General features: G+C 32.7%; 1 protein-coding gene across 3 annotated transcripts in view; it reads left to right on the top strand.

Annotated features, from left to right (window-relative positions):
- LOC655011 (uncharacterized protein) overlaps positions 1–22,765 on the top strand; it is a 43,370-nt gene that overhangs the window by 1,464 nt on the left and 19,141 nt on the right. Inside the window, exons 2-4 of one of the 3 annotated variants that reach the window (XM_961479.5) lie at positions 85–245; positions 3,073–3,229; positions 6,628–6,683. In XM_961479.5, the coding sequence (XP_966572.2) occupies positions 3,178–3,229; positions 6,628–6,683 (108 nt within the window). In that variant the 5' untranslated portion in view covers positions 85–245; positions 3,073–3,177. Of the gene's footprint in view, positions 1–84; positions 246–3,072; positions 3,230–6,627; positions 6,684–13,258; positions 13,388–22,765 lie in introns of those variants that run through there. The other 2 variants (XM_064355129.1, XM_015983287.2) reach the window with 2 other exon arrangements.

Raw genomic sequence — 22,765 nt, 5'->3', positions numbered from 1 at the left:
CCAAGTAGGACGCGGTTTAGAAAATTCAGCCGACATTAGCAAAATTGCTTAATCCAGTGGTCATTTTTTAATTATTGTAAACAGCGGGTTTGGAATGAATTGCGTGATTAGGCGGGGAAAACCGACGCCGGCCGATGTTTCGACGCTGTAAGACGCCGACGACGCACCGATTTAGTCGTTTGGTGCTTTTCAAGGACTTAGGTTGGGCATTTTCGCTTTGTGGGGCACACGTGGACACGATATATGTAAGCGAGGGTTTGTTATTTTATTTTTGAGTTTCAAAAATTCGGTTAATGCCGAGGGCTTGAAAATATTTTTTTTGTGAAAGTTCCTAGCAAAGTAAATAGTGGACGTGACGGAAAATTTCTAGAGAGGCTTATTGCTAAACTCAGCCCTCAAATGAGGATGCACGTCTACAATAAAACTAGATCAAATCTAGTTTATTGCAAATTTTATTCTTTTATGGTCGGAACTGAATTATCAGTTGTTGATAAGAGAAGGCAATAACAGGAAGTGCATTAAACCCGAACGGAATTTTATGTTATTTTACGTTGATGTATAAAAATGATTAGTTTATTTTTCGGGTTTCCGGGCTTTATTATTGGCTAGATTAAAACTCTGAATAGCTGTGTTAGTTAAGTTTGCTAAGCTGTTATGCAGCCGTTCTGTTGTTAGCTAAATCTTCTAATCCGCTTACAAGTGACAAAAAGGGTGCGAAAACAACTATGCATTAGGAATTTGCATTATCTTGGATAAAATTCTATTTGTGTCCTGCATATTTGTTATTCACAGCTTCACTTAAATCAAAATAACATTATTAAACATGTTTGCTCTAGCGTTGTTTACAATTTTATGCGTTTTGCTGAAAATCATAATCACAACGAAATATGAAACTAACTAAATAATCAATTTGATGACCTAGTTATACCGGGTGTCTCGCGAGCAAGTTCCTACAAATATTTTAACTACAGATTAAGCATTAAAAATAAATTGATCCATATTTTTTTTCTAAAAATTTTAATAAATATTGCGATGTCTATGCTGATGTCGACTGCGTTTTTTCACATTCCCAAATTTTCCAAAAATTGTACAAGAGAGAAGAATTTTCAGATTGAATGAGCTTTCAAATTCTAGTAATACCAAGCCAAACTAATTTGAGCTATGAAGTTATGAAACAATTTATGTCAAGGGTTCTACAGTGTTGTACAAGTATTTGCACTGTTAAATAATTTATAGTTATTAATAATACGATTGCGAAAAAAAACTTAAAGTTCGAGTGCTGTCGTATACCTAGACTCATATGAGTGTTATTCAAAAAATTTTTGTTAGAACATTTTTAATTTAAAACACGTTGCTATGTCAAGAGTGTTTTAAAATAGTGTTTATAATCTAGGTATCAGATATATTAAAAAGAAATGTTACCAATAAAAATATTATTAAAAAAACGTTATGCTAAATTTTATAAAAACTGGATAATTATTAAAAAAATACAAATCAATTTAATTTATCTGCCCTTCCTTGCGACCCTCAAAAAAATCTTGAAATAACTAAAAAGTAGGTCGCTGAATTTTTGTAACTTAAAAGTGCATTGAAATAAATGCATTTGTTGTTTTTAATTTACTACCTGGCTTTATTTTAGTTAATGGACAAACTAATCAGCTCTGAAAATATGCTTTCAAATTTCAAAAGCACTTGTAAGTGGCAGACAATTTAATTAAGCTTTTATTTGAAGTAAATTTTAATTTTCAAAAACAGTCACATACTCGCTTAAGGTCTTAAATTAAATATGAAAATGCCCTTTTATTAATTTAACACGCCACAAACAATGTTTATATTTTAAACAGGTTTGCAGTACAGTTTTAGTGAAACCGTCAACTACAGATGTGTTAACAAAAAACGACTTTTATTTCAAATAAAGCAAAAATTTCAGAGAATAATAACACTCTGCAAGTCTCACTTATACACATATTTATACATTCTAAATATTGGCTGAAACAATTTTCAGTTTTGATTAAACATTTTATAAATCATTTATAATAAATTTGTTCAATATAAAATCAATATATTTTTCATTTTCCCAGATCATGTTCGCTTAAGTACTTTTCCAAATTGATTTCATAAGCAAATGGCAAATGATTTTTCCCTCGTCACAACTTTTTACATAAACATGGGTTTATTCAGAAATTCTAAAAGCGGATCACTTTCAATACTCCTCATGTTGACAAATCCGCAATCACCTGAATGTTGGACATATTCAGGTTTTCAGCACTTGTACACACCAATTTTGATCAATCCCTGTCCGGGGAAATTTAGCTGAAAGTCCTGAAAGAGGGCATAACTGTTACATTGTACAAATCCACATTTTTGTTCTCAACATAAATTACTTCCATGTCGAAAAAATCCAATTAAAAGTTTGGCATTTGGTAGGAAATGGCCTCTTCTTCATAATTAAAACATCCAAGGGGAACATGTGGCGAAAATAATGTCTCTTTTCACGCAATTTTCACATTCGTAATACTTGAAGTGAGTTGTCATAAATTGCCAAAATTTATCGCTCGGTTTAATTAAAACAGAAGAAGTGGACGTTAATACTGGATTAATAAATTTGCAAAAAACGGGTATAAATTTTTTCCGACTGATACGGACGTGCGTGAAAAATTAACAAATTAACCGTTCAGAGGTGTAATTCTCTTAATGACATTGATTTTGCCGATATTTATGCAGAACTGAACATGACATTATCTAATTATCGCTTCCCCCAGAAGTGTCGCATTTAATTTCATCAAAATCTCCACAACAATCGCATTGTGGCTTTTGATTCCTGAAAGGACTGACTTAGTCAATTGTCACTAACAGACGATATTGTGTTTCAGCACTAGAAATGAGCTTTTCAGAGAGCGTCTGTGTCGTGACGAAAATTATATTTTCCCATTCAATCAATTTAATAAATAATGTAAATGTTTGCCGTGCCTGAAATGACAAAAAGTTGTCGAACAAAACTGATTTTTCGTGTTCCAAGCCAAAATTTAATGAAGGGATAATATGGTTTTAGTTGAACCAATTTATTTTCAGATTCCAGTCAACTGAAAATTATGAAAACATGGATGTATCCTAAATATTCAACTACGATGTAACTAGTTTTAAATGTAGAAGTTTTGGCGAATAAAATCAACTACAATGGGGGCCAACCAGTCGGGAAGGATGGAAAAAACGTTTTATGGGGAAGAAGGTAAGTCTAATACAGAATAGTTTTGTTGTGTTTGAAATATGTTACTTCAGATTTGTTTGATGTATTTTGTTAGTTGCTACGCGCGCATATTTTCCTTCAGGAACTTCGATTCCATTCAATCGAATCCTAATAACGTTCCCCTTTTGTTGTTCTTTCACCTAATTCTGTGTTTTTACGCTAGAACATATGTAATTAAAGGAAAATAGAGCATCGCAAATGAATTCACTTCAAGTGATACGAAACTGTTTGATCCCTCCGGAAAATAACATGTTTTCCGATTTCCTAGAACCTCATTATGTGTTAACTCGAGCTTCACTGAAGCATAAAAAATAAGAAACGTCTTACGAATTACTGACGTCAAGCTGCAACTACTCCTAAGTCTGCCAAAGGCAGGATTTGATGTAACAAATATTCTCGAGTCACGTTGTTACGTGTCATAAAAAGCGCTGAAAATGCGAATCGTAGTCATAACAATTTTCCTATTATTAAATAAATTGTTTCCTTACTCGCCTCAGCTCGTGCCATAATGACTACCATAAAACCATCAATAAAGTGGCACACCCTCTGCTCCTTTCGTCATTATCTCTGGATGGCTTGTCGATCATTTTCCGCTTTGTTTTCTTTTGAGGTCGATCAGAACGCTCATTTCCGCCCTTTGTGCCCAAATTTGAATCTATTCTTGCTTTCGAAGACATGTGAGTCGTTCTGTTGTAAGAAAAGGGAATAAAGCTGGACAAATCAATATGTAAAGCGGGCGGGAAGCAGGTTTCGACCTCAACACACGTAGAAATAAGTTCAAGTTGTTGCTTTAGAATTAATTAATTCGGCTTCTCGAAAGTTGTATTGTTTCCGTTTTGTATAGATTGTGAGAGCGTGTCGGCGAATTTATGTTTTGTTGTTATTTATTTGTCGAAAGCATTTATGCGAAAGTTTTACGTCGGGTAAGGAAAGCCAAACGTGCGGAAATCACTCGAAATAACTTCCAAGGATTTATGTAGCGAGGATATTCAACCTGAAAATTGTATCATTTGAACTAGGCTAATGGCTAGTTATGTCTACTACCCTAATAATAATTAAGTAAAGCTCGTGTTGGTTACAAGAAGCAAAACTCGAGATAGCGAACATCAAAAGCAACACAACGGTAAAATTACGTAAATTATCCTCTCGCCTTGCTGAAACTAAATCGGCGTTTGTCGACCTTTAGTTGTTGCTATCCGGAGCATCTTTATTATAATTGATACGGGTGGCAAAGAATTCGCAACAATGTTTTACGACCATCAGAAATGAAAAACTGGATTTTGTGGCTAAAATATTTACGACTTCCAGAGATCGAATTATTTTCTCTTCAAACAGAGGTCACTAATGTACAATGCTTTTAAAGTCAAAGGAAATGAAAACCACACAGGAATTTATTCATCAGGCGAAAGTACAGCCTGTATTTGCCAAAATTCAATTATTTCATCAAACCGCTTTTTAGATTTGAAAAAACAGGCTGTTTTACTTTCCATACGGCAATCTCGCCGGAAAGATAACTTGCACGATAGAATTCTTTGTCAATATTATGTTATCCAAATTCAAATTTCAGAAAATTACTTGTATCTACAAAGGCATTCTGTAAGCAAATGGCACGAATAAAACGAACACTGGAGGAGTGACATATCTTCCACAAAACAATTTTTAGGCTACGTAGGTAATCAGTGTTAGCAAGAAGCAAACTCCGCTTAAAGTGGAAGAAATTAATTAATGGTTAATTGTTGAATTACGATTGCTAATGAACCCAATTTGACGCTGATAGATTAGAAGAGCATTCCGACGCAAAGTTGTGTTAATTATTAAGATACCGTTTAGTATTAATTTCGAGCCAACAAGCTGTAAGGGAGCGATGGTGTCGGTGCGACTATCCGACGTGATTGACTCAATATTCATCTGTCATGATGATAACAGATCATTTCTTTGATTAATTAAACTGCTAGAGCGCAAAACTCGTCAATCACCGACCCCGAAAACAACTAAATTGGAAATTTAACCTTCACAATAATTTGATTTGATCAAATACGACCATCCCGGTCAAGAGATAAGTGCGATAATAACAGTTTTAACCCAGATTTCAGCGCTGTAAAAATTTATTTTCTCTTTTAAGCGAAGGCGTTTTTTGTTTCGTACGAAAGTCAATACGGATGTAATTTCCACCAACAATAATCGTTATTCCATCCAACAGTTTCCTCGAAGTTTAATCGAAACTTCAATTATCTAGTTATCCACTTTGATAAATTTTGCAGCTATATGTTTCGCTCACCAATTTATTGATAAGCGTTCCTTTATAATTCAGTTTTCGAATAATCTGCTCAAGCGAGACGAGTGCATATTTTGGCCATTAATGAAATCCGTTCAAACGAGAGCGAAACTAAATTATTGTGTTTTTATTCGTCGTTTTCGTATAAAGATTGTGCTAATTAATTTTTTATGCAAACTAATTATCGCGTTTTTTAGTAATTGGTAGCGTTATACGCGAAATAAGTTTCATGACATAATTATGAAAGTCAAAACTACAAGGATATTTAGTTTAACACAGAAACATCAAAGCTTTTGCCGAGACAAAATTTTCACCCGAGAGGAGAAGTAATGAGTTACTGCAGAAATTGTGTTTGTCGTGAATAAAAACTTGGACTAGTTTAAAAAAGTTGGAATAAAGTAGTTTCAGGGCCCTGTGAAGTACCATTAACAAATTAACTATTAATGAATTCACCTCCTTCACCTTTGAAGCCCTATTCCCCTGAAACGTGGGTAAGAGGTCCCAGGTCTGCCTCAGTTTTGCAATTATGATCAAATAAGTCCATCAATATTCAGATTATAATGTGGTGAAAACATTATTGTAGAGCCGAATTTAATTTGGCTCAAATTAGTGCAAACCGCAAATTTTTCACAAATGACAGTGCAAACCGCAAAATTTAGTTAATTCAAATTTCAAGCGCGTGCTAAATTGATTAATAAAAGCTGGAGGAACATTATGGATTTGGGTCTCAAAGAGAAAATCGGGGGGCAATTTAAAACTGTGTCAATATATCGATTTGCAGCGTTTCAGCGAAACTTTTAATAACAAAATACTTGGCTTAAATCGCGCAATTAAGGCGAGCTTTTGTCTTCCGGGCTTTAAATTTCGACAATTAGTCGCAAGTTGCGGTGCAATGTCCGCTGGAATCCTCTCCAAAGCAGCTTCGTCAGCTTCTCGAGTTTCGCTGCCGAAATTCAGCTAAATCTTATCCGCAGACGGAAAAATCATTTCGTGGTTTTGATAGAGATTTGTTGAACACACAATTGAAGCTCGACTCGCAGCTCGAGAGCTATTAGTTAAGGCGAACAACGTAAGCGAAATTGCCTAAATGTTTGTTCTGTTTCAGTGAATTTCGACCATTTTCAAATTTTACGGGCGATAGGAAAAGGAAGCTTCGGCAAGGTGAGTAAATTTACTTTAGTTGGGAGAGTGAAGGACTCTTGGGTTGTGTTTTTTACCTCCAACTTCTTGTGTCCTTCACAAACTCGGTTTGGCTGAAATTTCCTCTGTGTGTAATGAGGTTTCCAGCACGATACCTCTCTAAATTTAATAGACAACATGGTAATGAGACTCTATTGTGCGCTTAAGAAGTTTCCAACTCACGGTTCAGGTTGACCCAAAACGCTTGTTTTATTGTAATGTCGTTTCGTTCTACGAGTTCCAAAAGCCGCTTGCGAATTTATTTAAATGTTTACGAAAACTCGGAACTAATTCGGGTAAATAGTCGCAGACAAGGCAATTCAATAGACAATTATTTGATTTTGCGGAAACAACTTACGTAATTGTGCCTAAATTGATAACTAGACAGCCTTTTTAGTTTTATCGATTTATTCGGTTGATGTTATGCTAGTGGCAAATGCAAAATAATAATTAATCCGATTACGACGATTTTGAACAAAAACTGTTTTGTGGTGATTTTATAATTGGCACAAATTCCACGTTAAATCTGTGCGAAAAACCGTAGTTTGTTTGTTTGTTTAGCTTCCTTTTAATTGGAGGAACTGATTCTCACTTTTATTTCTCCGGGCTTTAAATTTATGCATACACGTGTACGTTACGTATTCATCACCGGTCGTTTTATTGTGTAGCATCTTCTCGTTAACGTTTAATCAGTTGCACGAATGATGTTTAAGTACTGAAGTAGATGTAATTTAGAGACAAATATTTCGCAGCCATTTAGAGGAAAGTGAGTTAATTTAGCAGAGAGAGTAATTGTGTGCATCTACTTATACCCTTCAGGGTTTAATTTTAAGCGGCCATATCAGTACGATCCTTTACATCTCTAATCGACCGTTTGTAATTTAACCAATGAGGAAAACTTCCTTTTATATAATTATAAACGAGATTTTCTTTGAGGATGTTTCGGCGAAGACAAAGGGCCGAGTGATCTTTTCACAAGGGATTTTCCTTGCTTCGTGATAATTATTTAATTAATTTTTAATTAATTGTTCAGATTTCTTTTATGACCGTGCCTACTCGAGCAATTTAATCCGGTAATAAAATGTTTATGGTCACTTGAAATGTTTTCTTCCCCTTATATCCCGCTCATCCCAATAAAATTTTAAAAACGCTGCCACTTGCAGTCGCTCGATTACTTTTTAATTAAATCAAACTTTTGCCATTGTGGCGCGTGTTTTCGTTCAGTGGATAAAAACAATGAAAAAGTAACTGTAATCAAGCGTGAAATTTTTTATTTAATTGGTTTTTCCGTCGAAAATATTCACCTTGTTTGTATGTTCCTCCAAGACTCATCTGTTTTCCTGTCTATGCAACAAACACTGCCCTACTTGTTCGAATTCAAAACGCCACGTAGAATGGAAAGCTAACAATACATAACATTCACGGAGATAAAATTGAATATGTGCCATCAAAGCGTGTTGATAACTCCGACATTGTAGAACTGACAAGTTTGCCAACTTTGTAGAATATTAAATTTGCGTAAATGGTGATAAACAGGTGATCTTTGCCAAAACGAAGGATATATTCATCTAAAATTAAATCTAAATAGACGCTGTATTTTTTCCGATAGGCGATCAAATTTGGTGGATGCGCCGGGATAAAATTACAATAATAAATTTCGTACACTTTTGTGACAAACGCATCTCTGAAATAACCATAACTAAAGAAGATGGAAACGCGCTAAAGCACAAAAATAAGTAAACACGAGTTTTTGTATATTTACGCTCCGAAATTTGGATGATTTGTTTTGAGCTGAGTGAAATTGTATGTCGTAGGATAAGGCGAGGATAAGAATTTTAATCCAAGCTTTGTGCAAAGACGATGAACGTTTTTCTTTTTGCATTAAAACAGCAATTAATTTATTAATAATTTTCAAACTGCGCAAATGTTTACAACCGATTTATGAAAAATATTTCAATCTGGTTGCAAGACGATCACTAAGTTTACTTGTTTACAATTCGAGTACCTGATAATTGGAAATTGTAATCTTGCTCAGAGCGCTTTCGGAAATTGGGAAATTTGGAGGCCTCTTGTATTCGCACTAACGAGGCATTTACCAGGTCAAAATGTGCTACCAAAAAACTTTAATGTATGGCGTTTTTAGTTCTCTACATAGTCTAAACGCCCATATTTTTAGAAATTCAATAATTTGTTATTTTAGGTAATTTTTTCTTGTATTTTTTATGATTTATGGTAAAAGTGTTTTATTACGAGTTACAAGGCTTTTCTATTTTATATCTTTTAAATGTGTGATAATGAAATTAAATGTTTGTACTAATGCCCTATTGCTGTGCTTTTGAAAAGTGAAAATTTCACAAAAAGAAAATGTTTGAGTCCACTTTACATACACGGTGACCCAGGGGTGTGTAATCGGTCTATAACTTTTTTGCTATTTGAAATATTGCTATGCTGTTTTCATTGTCCGATAGATCGACTTAAAGTCCACAAACTAAAATTATTTTTATATTTTTTTAAATGGAATTAAATTAAGTGGAAGATTCTATGCAGAAAAATAATGTAATTTTATATTAACTTTTATGGGTCTACCTTTTATCGTTTCGGAATTATTATAACTTTTCGTTATAAAAAAGACCAATTTTTGAAAAATCACTACGAAGTCACTTATGAATATTTTCTGATAAATTTGCAACAGAAAAACTTGGAATACCTTGCAGTTTTAGCAAATAGTCGACTTTTTTTCTTGAAACACTCAAATAATGTACAGGGTGTGCTAAAACGCAAAAAGTTGGATAATTATTTTTTTTAAATGGAACACCGTGATGTTTTTTATGTGTCGATAGCATTTTTGATAACCTTTCTAATGATATGGGATTTGCATAGCAAAAAAATTTCTTAGCCTAGAATCTGATAAATCAAATGGTAATTTATTTTTTGATATGTACTAACGTGACTATTTACATTAGTAATCTAATTATTGTTTGATACACAAATGAATTTTGCTCATCAAAGATTAATAATAAAATAAATAAAAAAAGAAAAAAATATTTGAACACATTAAGGAATACTTCAAATTTGCTATACAAATCGCATATCATTAGAAAGCTTATAAAAAATGCTTCATGGTGCTCCATTAAAAAAATGAGTTAATTAAATTTTTTCGTTTTGGCACACCCTGTACTTTATCTGTATGTTTCAAGTAAAAGTCGACTATTTGCTAAAACTGCAAGATATTCTGAGATTTTCTGTTGCAAATTTGTCGAAAAATATTCATATGTCACTTTGCAGTGATTTTTCAAAAATTGTTTTTTTTTATAACGAAAAGTTGAAAAGTTGGTTATGTGCCGATGTGCTGAAAAAACGGTTACAGATTTGGAAAGGTTGTTAACCGAAATTATGTTTTTGGTCCATTTAACACACTGTAGATCCTGCTGCTGATAAAAATGTTTACGTTGTCGCCTAAATCGATTTCTGGTTACAAAACGACCAAAACAAGATATGGCGAATATTTTCTTGCTGTTCCTTGTTACATCCACTATGCAAATACTTGCCTCTCCACAAAGTTCATCTTTATTGTTCCTCAGGTGGTAGGCATGCAAGCTGTTGCCTCGCTCCCAATATTCCATAAACTTTTTGTCGACTTGTAATGTTTCAAAGCAGTTATTTTTCATCGATAAGTGCGTAAAAACTGGAATATTTATTTGATTTCGAGTGACATGAGGTTTTTTGTCGGCTGGGGTCTGAGAGAGGCTTCAGTGTTCATTTTCCGGCCACTTGTCGATTTCCGCGATTGAAACTTAAACGTAGGTGTAAGCAGCTTTAAACGTCGCGGTTTCGCTAATGAATTAACCTTTGATGCGAACGCGAGGATATGGGTTTCGTAAATTGGTTTTGTGATGAGGCAAAGCAGATGTATGATTTCTTGGCTATAGTCGAGATTCGAATCTCGTCTTGTGGCGTTCATGAATTTAAAATAGAAACGGCTGGAGGCATCATCATTTCCAATAGGAAATTCGTTCAAGGTGCGGAACTAAAATCAAGTTTCTCTCAAATGCTAACATTCTACTCGAGCGCCAAAAAAGCCGCTTCGAAACTGTTTCCATGTCGGCGGAATGTTTGTGCAGCAAATCCGTTCTGGATATGATTGATTATGTGTGTGCACGGTGGTCGTGATCAACTAATCATTAATAATAATTATTCCTATTCATATTTGACGCGCTTCAATTTCTGGGTGTAGTGTTTGAAATAAAATATTTCGCGTGTTACTGTCTCGACCAGAATACTAAACTGGACACCGCAACAATTCAGGTGAACCTGACTGAAATTTTCACGTTCGGTAAAAATTTCTATGTAGATTAATTGAGTTTGTGCGTTTCGAAATGTTAGTCCTAATGGGAAATTCTAAACTAATTAAAACTTTCAACTGTCTATCACTGGCGATAATTCCGTCAAAAAAGCACTAAAGCACGTTCTTAATATAGTAATGCAGCAAAAGAATCGAGATTAAATCTTACACTGCACTTTGCGCAGCAATTTTTTGATTGCATGTCGGAAAAATGTACATTATTTGTGTTTAAGATTTTTATCGTTTCAATAAAAATTGAAAAAATTAAACTAATCATGAGTTTCCAGCATAAAACTGGCAGACATCCAGCTACCCCTGTTTATTCGCATCGAACAATGTTTCAAATCAAACATGAACCTGTTAATTATTTCGGAACTTTTACAGTTTGGTCGCAAAATGAACAGCTGAGTGCAAATCAAGACTTGCTGTTCATTCTGAGAAATACAGGTGACTCAGGGGTATAACTTTTTTGCTATTTAAAATACTGCCATGCCGTTTTCATTATACGACTTAAAGTACACAAACTAAAAATATTTTTACTATACACAGGATAACCAAAGTTATTTTTTTTAATGGAACACTACATATTTTTGCATAATTAGATTCTACACAAAAAAATAATGTAGTCTTGAATAAATTATTATAGGTCTATTTCTTTTCGTTTTGGAATTAGTCAACTTTTCGTTATAAAAAAGACGAATTTTTGAAACATCACTACGAAGTTGCCAATGAATATTTTCCAACTAACTTGTCAAAGAAAAACTCAGAATGCCTTGCAGTTTTAGCAAATAGTCAACTTTTACTTGAAACACGCAGATATGTACAGGGATGTACCAAAACGCAAAGTTGAATATCTTATTTTTTCCACATGGATCACCATGTATTTTTTTACACGTATAGATAGCATTTTTGATGACCTTTTTAATGATATGGGGTTTGCATAGAAAATTTAAAATATTTTTTGCGATTTTTAAAAAAAATATTTTATTACAAGAAAATTTCTTATCCTAAGATCTGTTAAGTCAAATGGTAATTTATTTTTTGATATGTACTACTGTGACTAATTACATTAGTAATTTAATTATTACTTGATACATAATGAATTTTACTTATTAAGAATTAATAATAAAATAAATAAAAAAGAAAAAAAATTTATACAAATTTTTATACAAACCGCATATCATTAGAAAGATTATAGAAAATGCTATCGATACGTTTAAAGAAATACATGGTGTTCCATTTGAAAAAAAAGAGTTATTCAACTTTTTGCGTTTTGGCACCCTCTGTATATTATCTGCATGATTTCACTAAAAGTCGACTATTTGCTAAAACTACAAGGTATTCTGACTTTTTCTGGTGTGAACTTATTGGAAAATATTCATAGGCGACTTTGCAGCAATTTTTAAAAAATTTGACTTTTGATAACGAAAAGTTGAATAACTTCGGAACGAAAAGAGATAGACCCATAATAATTTATATAAAGTTACATTTTTTTTGCGTGGAATATAATTACGCAAATTATATAGAGGTTCCATTTAAAAAATATAATTTTGGTTCACCACTCTATATATACCACCCTGTGTATAATAAAAATATTTTTTGTGGACTTTAACTCGATCTATCGCATAATGAAAACGGCCTGGCAATATTTCAAGTAACAAAAAAGTTTTAGACCGATTACGCACACCTGGTTTTTTATTTGAAATTTCAAGTAACATTAATCAATTAAAACGCAATTAAAAGGGTCCAATAGAAAGTCATTTACGTTTTTTATCGGCTCTCGTTGTCAAACACTATTTCACTTGAATCAATAAGTGTTTTTTGTTTGAGAAATGGTGGTCGTGTCTGTGGGCTAATGATTTGTCTTATCAAGTTTTGTCAATAGCTGACCCTTTCTCGTCCTAGCCCTCAGAAATTTAGTTTAACTTTATCATTATTGACATAATAGCTAATCTCGAGTCAGGCCCAATTGTCCTTGGACTGCAACTTAGTCCTCCCAGACATCATTACCATCTAGTTAAGTACATAGTAAACCACGCTTTAAACTTGTCTAGAGTGGAATCAGCTATGAAGCGTACTTAGTAAGTAATGGAACAGAGGGATGATTTTGATCAAAAATTGTTTTTCCATTGAGCCAATTATTTACTTGTAATTCGTGCGCGTCTCTATCGATTTGCTGAATACCCATTATAATTTTCTCAAAGGTAATTCCCTAAATGTTCTTTTTGCGATGGATTCGCACTGGAACGCTGAATTGGCGTCTTTCAATAAATACTTTGTGCATTTCGAGTGGAAACGTTTCAGTGGACAATTTTCCAACTATCGCAATTGTCCTAATGGCAATGTGAGTACTAAAATGTCTATTACGACCTATCCAATTACTTCAATGGACGGTGGCATGGCACCGTGAAAGGTTTTAAGGTTAAGGTTGTCTCGATACAAAAACTTCCATTTCAAACTTGCTGCGAGTTTGCGATTTCTTTGTTATTTTTAGGGGAAAGTTATTGAAGTTTTTTCCTCGATAAATAACGACGCTTCATCTTTGACTATTTACTTTTGTTGTATGTGTGACAATATATTTTTAATATGGAACCCGAGGGACGACGTGACTATAATAGACATGCGTTCGAGACGAAATAGCCCCGAATGGCATGGCTTAATTTGACTGGGGAGACGTAAAGTTTAATGTTGCACATCAATCTTCCATATTTTGACAGTTTCAGAATTTAATATTTATTTTGTTTGATTTTTGAGTCATTACAAAAATGCGTGCACCAAACCGCCAAACTTTCCGTCAACATGTTTGAAATTTCACCCCTTGAAATATTGTCAACCGCCCTTAATATTCCAAACACTTCGTCGTTCAAATTGGTATCAGTCTGCTTGTTAAATTAGAGCTTACACAGAAGCTGCTCCATTTCACGTTATTGAAACTAACTAATCCAGTTATCGGTTCAATAATTGGGAAATTCAAATTATTTTCGCCACTAATGCCCCTTTGGTGACGCGCTCATTCGCATCTTCACATTTTGTTTTCGACTTTTTAGCCACCACCCCTTGAATTCGCCTTAAACGAATTAGGCGGAAACTTATGTAGTGACATAATTGAGTAATAGTAATTAAGTTTGCTGTAGCCCTCGCGTTTTAATTGGAAGTAAAAAGGGATTGATTGAGGATCGTATTTAAAAAATCATCGCGAGTTCCTATTTAAAAACGCTTTCAGACGTGCCATTATTAAATTATTGCAAACTGCTTAAGACAGGGTGCCGACTTCCATTTGCGACATTATTCAATCAATAATTAACGTAATATGCAGGGAGGAGCGACAGGGTGGGGCGGAATTTTCTTGTAATTAAACCTAGACATTTTTAAGTACGTGTGGAATTTCAGTCATATTTAATTGAACGCTTCTTTGCTTTCTGAAGTGAGTAATTAGTGAAATGCTTCCAGGCCTTCGGCCAGGAGAAATGTTACATAGGTTGTGCAGTATCGATTACGAACACAACCGCATAAGTATAACAAGAACATTTTACGAATTCTAGACGAGAAAAACGCAAATTACATATCGTGGTTTTCATTAAATGCGGGATTCAAATGGAATGGTTGAAATGCGGAAAGACAATGTTTTATTCGCGAATAATGAGCGCTTAAATGCAGCTGAAAGGGTGCAGCATTGAAAGGAATTAAAAGTTAAAGTTGAACGATGGGATTTCTTCGTGTATTTCAAGCTGGAATAATTCCAACTTTTCAGACGTAAATAAAAGAGGTATTTATTATCGCACTTGGGCCATAAGTCACAGATTAACATCGACCCACCCATACTTCTCGATGTTTTATTTTTGATGTATATTTATCAAGTATTGATCTGTTATTTATTACTGCGGGTCGGTGACCATGAGAAGATATTCATGTATTTATGGAATCATCACAAAATATAATAACAATAAAAAAGGCAATGATAATTCAAAAAAGTTTTTCTTAATTATTAAAAGTCTTGAAGTGGTGGTAAATTATTCAAACATCTAACCTGATCTCGTGATCTCGCAACTCGTTACTTTGAAATAAAAAAAACTAATCTGAATTTAAAAACTTTAAGTTTCAGCATTAAAACAAACTAAAAAATTTCAACTTTCGAAGCTCGAACTTCTAAACTGTTTCAATACTTATAATTTTTACACTTGGAGTTTAGATTTTCAAATTCCAAAGTTTTGGAAAAACTGTTAAAACGGAAAGTATTTAGATTTGTACAAATACATATAAAAATCGGAAAGCGAATTAGATTTATTCTAGCGAAAAGCGAAATCGTGTTGATTTTATTTATTCATTATTTGTTATTTTGCGAATTGTCATTACACACACTCGTATTTATTTATAATTATTATTTCAACCGACTCAAATACTCAATTATTGTAATTTCGTTTATAGTATGTTCATCGAATGAAATAAAAAATTAGGATTTTTTCTGCAATGAAAGTATTCTTAGTGACATAAAAACTGCAACACCAAGAAGGAATAGGGATTTTTTGATGAAACTTGGCACAAATGTTAGACTATTAGGAGGTATTAAATGATTAAAATTTGAACGTTTTTAATTAAGTGGTAAAGGAGTTTTTAAGAATTAAACTCTTTTACCAGCAAGTGTTGTTCTTCCAATTTTCCAATTCTTACTATTTTTTAAGTGATTTTTTTTAAATTCGTTTAGTTTTAAGAGTTATGACAACGAAAATATGCCTAGAGTACAACAAAAAAATTACCAACAATTAAACAAACTTTAAAGAAGCACAATTTTTGGGAAACGAATATTGCCGTGCTAAGCAAGAACGTCGTAACTGACTTTTTTGTCAAATTTGAGATAACACAAAATCTGAGATCAATAGTGCAATAACTTTGATTCTAAATAACTTTAATAGATATTATCCAGAAATTAATAAGACGAAATACGTAAATAAAATTGACGTATGTGAGGTTTGTGCAATATTACTTAGCAAGAAAGTCGTAACTATAAAATGTATATGAAACCCACTCATTAATGAATCAAAAATTGTATATTTTCTAAAATTAATCAAAAACATTAGGTACCACCAAGTTTAGTTGATTACAAAGTCGAATTACAATTAAAAAAACAAAAAAAAGTGTATGACTTTGACGATTTTGTCAATTCGGTTGGAAGGACGGGTACAAGAACTAAAATTAAACAAATGAAAATTGAAAACTTTTTTAAATGGCAAGACTACAGTTCACAGTACAAATTGGCCAAAATTATTAATCGACCTTATCTAAGCGACATGGTTAACGTTACGTTTGAACGAGGAAAAAAAACATGAAATATAGATGCAGTTTTGATAGCGACTTTATAGAGTTAAATTTCCTAACATCAATAACATCATATTCAAAAAACCCACTCAAAAACACACAACAAATGGCATAGATACAGAAAGAAAACAGTAACTCTTAAAAAAATTTAAAAATATTCTACCAGAAAACCGATTGATTTTTTGGCAAAATTTGCTTTTATTTCAAAAGTATCATACGCTAGGTGTAATTTCTCGGGTACATTTTTTTATAAATTTCCTGTTGTTACGTATTATTTCATTTGTTTAAAGCCGTTAATAAATATTTTTGTAGTTACGACTTTTTTACTTAGTTACTTTTACTTAATTAAAAAAATAAATTAAAAAATTAAACGTCGTATGTGGAATAACAGCGATTTGGCAAAATAATGGATACAATTGCATACATATTTCCTTTTTACAAATAAATTGTTAGGTTGACTTCAATATTCCATGTTACTAGCATTTAAAATAACAGTGCACTCTGAAAATGTAGAAAACAAGACATAACTCAAGATTCATATAAAATCAGTTACGACGTTCTTGCTTAGCACGGCAGAATAGGTGTTTCTTTATTTAGAGTAATTGCTATTTGTTCGAATGGTAATCTAAGTACCATTATGCGATGTTATTAGTCATTGATTAGAGAAGGTTCAGGACAAAGCAGAAGAGGAAGCAGACTTAAAAATAACAATGAAGTCTAAAATGGTCATCTCTTCGGATTATGGCAATAATTCAAGTACAAGAAAAATTTCTGAGCAATAGTTGAGTTCGAAGCTCGTTGTACTTCACTTCTGACTGTTTACCATCGAATTAGGTCATTTGAACTGCATTTTGTTAGATTTCTTAAGTATGGGAGGAATGAGCAAAAACACAGCTTAAAACTAACACACCAAAACTTTTATTTGGACAGACAACGTGTTTCAACCACAAAGTGGTCATCCTCAGGTGAGAATATACACTGTATACATTGACCACATTATGGTCAGGCTTAGATATGCGTTTTTGCCCATTCCTCCCATACCAAGTAAATCCAACAGAAAACAGTACAAATGACCAATTTCGATGGCAAACAGTCTGACGTGATAAAAGACGACCTTTAAACCCACCCATTGGTCAAAAATTTGTCTTGTAATTAAATTATAGCCATACTCCTAAGACAACCATTTTTAGCTTCATTTGTTTTTTTTAAGGAATGCTTTCTCTTTCGCTGTCCTGGGCCTTCTCCAGTCTGTGACTGATAACATTGCTTAATGGTACTTCGATGTCTATCCAAACGACTAGCAATTTCTCTAAATGAAAAACCCCCATTTGTAGTCCAAAAATTATGTCTCTTTCAAAACTGCTTAAATTGTTAGTAATTTTGGTTTTGTCGTCTCTAGGCCTAATTGCGCTTTTAAAACACTTAAACCTAAACAAATTTAAAAAAAAACACATAAAAAGATAGTCGGAAAAGCAAATAATTGGAAAAATAACACTTGTTGGTAAAAAATCTTAAATGTTAAAAACTCCCCTACCACTTGATTAAAATTGTTCAAATTTTAATCATTTATTACTCGCTAACAGTCGACCATTCTAATTCAAATTCCTTCTTAGAGTTGCAATTTTTATGACATTGAGTATATAATAATTTTCCGAATGTCGTCATTAACCTAGTTGTGTTATTTCTTGAAGAGTGGTTGGTATGTATCCAGGATATGTCTGAGGTTTCTGGCTTTTAGGGTTTCATCCGATTACGTCTGAAACTTTTCTATTTCAAGTTTTCGTAGCGGATCTCGCAATAATGCCGCTCACGATCTCTCTCCGGCAACATTTTATTTACATGGTCAGTTCGGTTGCGATCTTTTTGGCCGAGTTTCATTAGTTTTGTTTCAGTTTGTTGCCAGTATCAACTTGGATAGATCTAACAAAAATTTTATTTTTCGCTTGTTTACAATGTACCGATTGAAAGCTCGAGTAAAGCACGCAGTCACTTTGTTACTTGCAGCCGGAAAAATGTTGATTAAAAGCTTGTAGTAGAAAAAGTTATGCGCGTGTTTGTAGTTTGTGGAAAAATGTTCATCGCCGGTCTGACGGTGGGGAAAAAGTTGATTTAACTGTTGGGATGAGATGGGTTATGATCCGGAGTTTAATTAATGTCTTCCAACTGTGACTGTTCTGTTCAGTGAATTTTAAATGTAGACAAACATTTTGAGCATCGAGAGTTTAATTTAAAACTGGTATTACTGAATGCCCTTGGCTGCAGTGTGTTCCAGATATCCAAACAATGAGCACAAAGGAAGCTGCTTTGTGCGTTTTTATTTTATATCTAATCATTCTAGGCTGATGAAACATTCATTTCGGGAGATGATGACAATCACATTACCTTCACATCACAATTACAACAGGGATCTTAACAAGGGTTCTAATAGTCACTTAATTAACTGAGCTAATCTCTTAAATAACAACGAGAGTAATAATTACGATTCGGAGAGGAGGATTTACCATAATTAAACGAGTTAATTTGTACGCAAACTGAGAGAAACCAAAATTAAGCAACGTTTTGGTTGACTTCGAAATTTTGTGGAAAAATATTTAAGAACGACTCAGTTGGCCAAAGGCGCCGGTTTGTTGGACGTAAAAGGGATCCAAAAATTATTAACTTTGCAGTGCTATAAATAAAAATTCTACAGGCTGTTCCGTCTAAACCCCACATTAGAAGTATTGAAAGTTCTAATAAAGATATTTATCTGAAAGTTTGTACTCAGTAAAATATAAAATATTTTCAAGATGGTAGCACTTCCGGTTATATCGGAAGTCGCTATTAACTTTCTTATTTTAAATAAAAAGCTATGTTTTTCACTACGTTTGTGGATTAGTTGAGTTATTTTAAGGGAGTTTTTATCAGCTTTCCCTAAGTTTAACCGTTTTCGAGATATTTAATTTTTTTTGAAAATTTTTGGATTTGCACCTGTCACTTAAAAAATCGGTAACTTGCTTAGTTTTAGAGATTTCGAAATAATATTTGAAGAATTAAAAAAGAAGGCCCATATCTGTTCTTCAGTGTGTTTAAAATTGAAAATGAAGTTAATAAACCCAAAAATTTTAAGGCTAAGTTTGGACAATTTCAAGTACCCATAAATTAATTTTTTCAAATGGAATGTCTCAATTTTTATTTTACTAGATGGAGGAGAATTTTGTTTTGTATCGGTCTGAATTAGTACTCCCTATACCTATCTGTGATAATTTTCAAGTTATGATGTTTTTTTGTCATTGTAGAAAATTTCTTACTAACCACAGCTATTTTTGCATAGTTTGTCTAAAAAATATGTCTAATTAAACGTAAACAAAAAACTCTGTTCAAAATTGTGTTACCCATCTCCCAAAAACAAAATAAATTTATTGAATGTTGGTTTAAAACTTTAATTTCTCACAATTTTTCATTCGTTTCCATGGCAAAGAATGAGAATATACCTATAGCTAATGAATTTCTCAATCCCAACAAAAAGTTATTGTTATTTGAAAACTATTAAACATAAGTATAGGGAATTAATACAGATTGATGCAGAATCAAATTCTCTACCATTTAGTGAAATAAAACTTTTGGCATTTTATTTGAAAAAAAAAGTTATGGGTGCTTAAAATTCTGCAAACTTAACTTTAAAAATTTGGAGTTTGTTATTCTTTTTTGGAAAACTGAAGACACCAAACGAAAGATCTGGGCTTCCTCTTTCAAATGAGCTGAAAAATATTTCCAAATTTTGAAAAATGGGCAGAGTTATTGATATTTGAACTGGAAGTTGCAAATCCAAAAAAAATTAAAAACCATTTCATAAACGGCTAAATTTAGGTATAGGGAAGGCTTATGAAAACTATCTTAAAATAACTCTAATAATTCAAAAATGCATTAAAAAATATTGCTTTCCATTTAAAATAAGGAAGTTGATAGCGACTTCCGGTATAACCGGAAGTGCTGCCAAATTTAAAATATTTTTATTGAGCAGGACCTAAAAGATTATAATTGTACACAAATTTTCAGATGACCATCATTATTAGAACTCCCAACTCAGTCTGTACATTCAACACAATCACACATTCCGGCGGTGACATTTAATATTGTTTATTGAACTCTTTTGTGACGTGCAAACAAGTTGAAATCAATTGGAAACGGTAGGCAAACCTCACGTTGTTTTTCGAGCCGACACTACACCCCTAGAGCTATAAAATAGATTTACATCAAATTCAATTCAATGTAACCTGACATTGTAAGAGGATGGAGCGAAAATACATGTTTTTATTAGATATGAAAGCATTGTTTATATCCCACCGTTAGTCTTCATTCTTGTTTTCATATGCAAAAAACTGCGAGGTTGGCAGGCGAGGCTTGGAGGAAAAAAATTAAGTTGCGGTTGAATGAGTGTGATTTAATAAGTTTTAATGAAGTTAATTGTTTAATTTGTAGAGAGGAAGCCGTTTAAAACGAATTAAAAATTTAATTTCACGAAAATTGTGACAAAATTGTAACAAAACTGTGGCTCCGGTTAACAAGCGAGCTTTTATTTTTGGTAGAATGTTTCGCATTAAAATAATAATAATCGTAAAGCGACAACTTGATTTAAATAAAATCAGATTTGTAGTAATTAGTTTGATGTTAAAAAATTGTGACAGAAACTTTTTAATTAAATGTTACGATAATTTTAAACATTTTTAGGTTTTAGGTGTTTATGTTCCAGTTCTGCATATTCTTTGTAGAAGATGTAAATAACAAAGCTTTTCTTTGAATTCTGACATTCATACAAAAAATCCGCAGAAAATATTGTATTGAATTATTCGAATATTTTGAATTGAAAGTTCCGATCTAGAAATACCTATTTTCCTCGACATCCCATTTAAAAATACAAGTCTGGAATCATTTTTTAAATTCAGTTAAATCCTTACTTATTAAGTTTCTTAAAGTTTGTCAGGATCGAAAGAACAAACCCAACATGCTTAATTAGGTTATCGTTATAATGAGCCACCATAACGAAAAGAATTATAGTGTGACGTTAATTAATTGTACTCGAAGTTAATTATGAAATTTTGTGTCATAAATTTTTTGCCGGCAATTTGTTTACTATTTTAGGCCACACTTGACACGCAATGGTTTGCTTACATTTTCAAAACAATGTAAATATAGCTAAATGTGGGGTCAAATAATTTATGAGCGAAATCGAATTGTATTTTTATCTCACTTGCATTATTCATTTATTAGTGTAATCTAAAAGCAATTTCCCTTTGCGAATAGCGTGTTTTTGTTCATGATACTTTACAAAATCCGGATACCAGGCAATAATAAACTGTAAAAATATATTAGTATGTTATGATACGAGTGTTATCAGACGCATTTTATTGCCAGCACGAATTTAGAGTAATAGAGTAAGTGCGACAAAATGCCTGATAAACGAGATTCATTTTTTCTACTTTGCACTTTTTGTACCAAAAAAAATAATTTTGAAATTTTGGGAATTTTGTGGCAGTTGACAACATTTGCGCGCAGACAGTGAAATTAAATTAATAATTTGGACCGTCATTAGTTTATTCGTACAAGTGTATTCTGAAAGTGTCCATGACGTTTTGCAATGTATCAGCTTTTTTGAAACGTTAATTATCAATAATTATCAATAATTTGCATCTTCAACGTCAAAAATCGGCAACTCATCCCGTTCTAAAAATTGTATTTAAATATTTAATTCGTAAATTAAACGCGGTTTCGCCCGGCGCATCCACCATTTTTGAACACAATTCAACACTTAAAGACTCTCATCTAAGACAGTGTGCTGTTTTTGTTGTTATTAATTTGTGAAAGAGTTTCTTAATGCCAGTTATATACAAATTACTTAGTCGGTCGTAAATTGTTCTGAATAAATCCTACAATGACTGACTTTAATTTTTTTTGTAATTTGTATGTTGTTTTTTACTTATGTGCTCTACGGTAATAGTATATTCTGAAACGAGTTTTATAAGACGCATTTTGTCGCACGCACGAATTTAGAGCACGACGAGCGCAGCGAGGAGTGTCATAATAGAGTAAGTGCGACAAAATGCCTTATAAACGAGATATCATACAGTATTTTTTCTACTTCACACTTTTTGTACCAAAAAAATTAATTTAGAATTTTAGAAAATCTTGTGGCAGTTGACATTTACGCGCAGACAGTGAAATGAAATTCATAATTTGGACCGTCATTAATTTATTTGTACAAATGTATTCTAAAAGTGTCCAAGACGTTTTGCAACGTATCAGCTTTTTTGAAAGGTTAATTATACATTTAAAACAAACGTTAGTAAATACAATTGTTAATAACACTAAAGTTTTATACGCTTTTTACGTAAATACAACTTTAAGTTGAAACTACTTTAAACATTAAGTATTG

The sequence above is a fragment of the Tribolium castaneum genome, chromosome 2 (assembly GCF_031307605.1).
Source record: "Tribolium castaneum strain GA2 chromosome 2, icTriCast1.1, whole genome shotgun sequence".
Classification (NCBI taxonomy): Eukaryota; Metazoa; Arthropoda; class Insecta; order Coleoptera; family Tenebrionidae; genus Tribolium; species Tribolium castaneum.
This window is presented reverse-complemented; position numbering and strand designations above follow the sequence as displayed.